The 3,402-nt window shown below is 46.0% G+C and overlaps 1 protein-coding gene across 1 annotated transcript in view; it reads right to left on the bottom strand.

The window, feature by feature from the left end:
* Nucleotides 1-2,617: 2,617 nt before the first annotated feature.
* The window catches only part of LOC108794007 (cryptochrome-1-like), a 16,474-nt gene continuing 15,689 nt past the window's right edge, over nt 2,618-3,402 (bottom strand). The window contains exon 11 of the mRNA XM_018564969.1: nt 2,618-2,885. Within this exon, the coding sequence (XP_018420471.1) occupies nt 2,618-2,885 (268 nt within the window). The remainder of the gene's footprint in view (nt 2,886-3,402) is intronic.

The following is a 3,402-nucleotide window of genomic DNA, read 5'->3' as shown; positions in this document are numbered from 1 at the left end:
CATTGGGATCAGTCCTCCGGTGCAGAAACCTATAAAACGGGATGTGGCCGCAGCACCCGCACAATGTACTGAACTCGGTTATCGGATCTTCAGCAAACCTACATTTACCTCACCTGACAACATTTTCCGGACACGGATTTCACTCGCTGCCTGAATGTACAGATCTCATAAAAGAATCACTGAACCTTTTCAAGCTAAACTTTTAAATGTTTTTAATTGGTTGTCTACCAGCCTTATAATCACACGGACAATCTACTTCCGTCTATGTCACAATATCGAATGTGTGGAGGAAACGACGCGCAGACAAAAATATTTTACTTTCGTATAAAGTGGCTTATTACAAAAAGAATGTATTCATTAATGGAAGACACTTTTTTTTTTTATATTAATAAATTCTTTATTTATAATCCTTTTAAAATCAGTCCAATATAATTCAAATAACCAGATACAAGGTACCCAGACTCCATGAGATACAGCTTTGGGGAAGAGGTGAAGGATCGATATAAAGGGAGACTTTTCTATTGTAAAGTAACTTAGGAAGACTTCAAGCAAACATGGATCACTTGCATTCAAAGCTTTTATTTAAAAGCAGTGTGGAATTAAAGTAACATGTAACAGTTGTAACAAGTACTATTGACCTCTAGGTGCAACACTTTGATTGGCCGTTGCAGTGCTCTCATTGATGTGGAATACAGATTGCGCCTCGGGCTTGCAAAAGTGAAGGCACCTGTAAGCCCCTTTGAGGCCATGCACACTACAATCTGTTTGTACAATGTGCTTTAGAATCAACAACTAGTGTGAGGTTCTACATAATCAAAGATGAGTTTATATCCAGTACAGACCTCATACTTAAAGACTTATGTATAACCTTCCTAGGCCATTCACATGACTACCACTAGATGGCGCTGGCATCATAGTGGTGTTTCTATGCTCTTAGGCGCCATCTGGTGGCGGTAATGATATGAGATCTGCAGGGAAGGTTTATACATCAGCCCCCATAGTCACTGGGAATTGGGAAATCTAAAAGGATTGTACAATGATATTGTAATGCAGGGGTGTAGCCAAGCTCCGGCCCTCCAGCTGTGGTGAAACTACAAATCCCATGATGCAGCTCTCTCCGGGAGTGTTGTCTGTGGCTGTGAGAATCTTGCAATGCCTCATGCGATTTGTAGTTCCACCACAGCTGGAGGGCCGGAGTTTGGCTACCTCTGTTGTAATGTGTGTGGCCGACTTAAAATAGAACGTTGGCCTCCCCTTTAAAAAAGAAAAATTGTGTGTTGCGTCACCTAATTATAATTCTTTATTCTTGTTCCCTCTGAAAAAGTCTCACAAATACTTGGTGATCCCTCCGGCGAAGTCCACCTAATGCGGCGTGCGTTGTCAGAAAGGCGGTTTCCTAATGAAGACAGGAAGTCAATGTAACAGATTTCCCTTTTCCTGACTTGTGTAAACATTCTCAGACTCTGCGGCAGACATTGTGCCGAGTGAATAATATCAGATCAGAAGTCTGTTCGGGTTTCCCCGTCACGTGGTCGCCGGTTCTCGTTTTGCACGGAGTCATGTTTATTTAACTTCTCTTCTTCTTGAAGAGCTCAGCGACAGACGGGCCTTTCCTCTTCTCCCCTGCAAATGAAGAATGACGTTTATCAACTTCTTACACTTCCTCCCATTTCATCTTTCCACCTATGCCAGTCAAACCAATGCAGACAAGACCCAGAGCTCAAAACCCATCTCCGGCCTTCCCTGTTCCACCCCCACTGTGCCCCGTGCTGCCACCAGGGAGAAGAGGAGCAAAGTGTTTTTAAATACATACCATATCCAGATGTCTTCAGACCGGTCATGTGACTCACAAGGTCCTCCTCTTCCGCTTGCCTTCTCCCAGTAGTGGGATGCGGAGAGTGGAGGTGACGCGAAGACATCAGCGCCGCTCTCTCTTTTTAATGACACGGGGATGCAGGACGGGTCCTCAATGCTTTGCACTTACAGCAAGTTCTCAGTCTTTGTTGCATTCTACCCAGAAGACTGGAATTACCGCAGGGGACAACTCTGGAGAGGAAATGAGCCGGCTGGATCCCAGGTTCCGGGGAGTATAACTTATTATCTTTTTTAACCTTGACACAAACGAGCACTTAACTCTTGCAGCAATGTGGGGGGTTGGGGGGGGTAGCTCCACTGCAAGGGTTAAGAATTATCCCCGCAGAGTTCTTCTTTAAACTCCATTCACACGCCACGGCGGTTGCAGATCAGCGCGGTTTCCACACCGATTTCAAAAGGGAGGTTTTGGCCATTTTTTTATTGCGTTTCAGCGCTGAAACACAATTAAAAATGCCCAAAACCACACTGAGCAGCACGGTTCCATTGAAAGATGTATGAAAGCCGCACCAATCAGCCCGGCAAAAAAGGGTCCGAGAGCAATTCAAGCCGGGGGGGGGCGGTGTTGGGCTGAGCCACGCGGTCGCATGGACAGTCCCCATAGCAATGTATGGTATCGTTCATGTGGTTGGATCCACGCAGCCGAACCGCCCTGGTGTGAACGTGGCCTTCAACCCCTGCTGTGGGACTTTTTTTTTCCAAGTGCCCGGGAGTTGGGCTTCAAGATGGATCCGGCTGTCTTTTCTCAGTGCTGCAGGACCGAGCCGTTCCTCTCACCTTTTTTATTTTTGGGGCTCGCCCCCTCAGTTTTCGCCGCGCTGGCCCCGGATCTCCTGGCATAGGCAGCCTTCATGCGTTGAATGTTCTGCTTGCTCACCGTTTCGTGCACCACGATGGGTTTGGGGTAATCTTTCCCGATGATGCAGCCTGCCCTCTCTTGCACGCTGCGCGGAGCCTTCCATGGCTCATAGATGTACTCGGCTGGGAACTTCTTCAGGAAGGGCAGGTACTTCCTGTGCGCAGGAAACAGCAAACAAATGTAACACTGAATGGCGCCATAAAATGATATATTACCATCTACATCGGAGCTAAGAAAGGAACTATGAATACAAATATGTATTCATATGCAGCTTTCATTATAATAATCCCTGGTGATCCCGCCATGACCTTGTTCCTGTTATAGGGTGACAACACTCTGTCCCTACTTCTAAACTCCGAAGCTGTGGCTCTGTCATACCAATGAATACTACAAGTGTCTGTGACAACACACATTACACAGACATGGTCCACTGTTGTCACCACCATCAGAAAACCCGCCCTGTGAAATGCCGCGCAGCCATTGCTGGAGTGCATGTAGGCAGGAAGGGGCTGTAAAAGGGGCTGCAGAAGATCAGCAGCACAGAGATGCAACAAATAAGGAAAACAGGTGAAAAGAACAATTCACTTATAATACAGAGCGCACAGAACGGTGTTACATCTACTTTAAATTGTATTTTTAATCTGGATACTGTGTGTATATATATATATATA

This window comes from Nanorana parkeri, unplaced genomic scaffold (genome assembly GCF_000935625.1).
Source record: "Nanorana parkeri isolate BGI_ZX_2015 unplaced genomic scaffold, ASM93562v1 scaffold802, whole genome shotgun sequence".
Taxonomy (NCBI): Eukaryota; Metazoa; Chordata; class Amphibia; order Anura; family Dicroglossidae; genus Nanorana; species Nanorana parkeri.
This window is presented reverse-complemented; position numbering and strand designations above follow the sequence as displayed.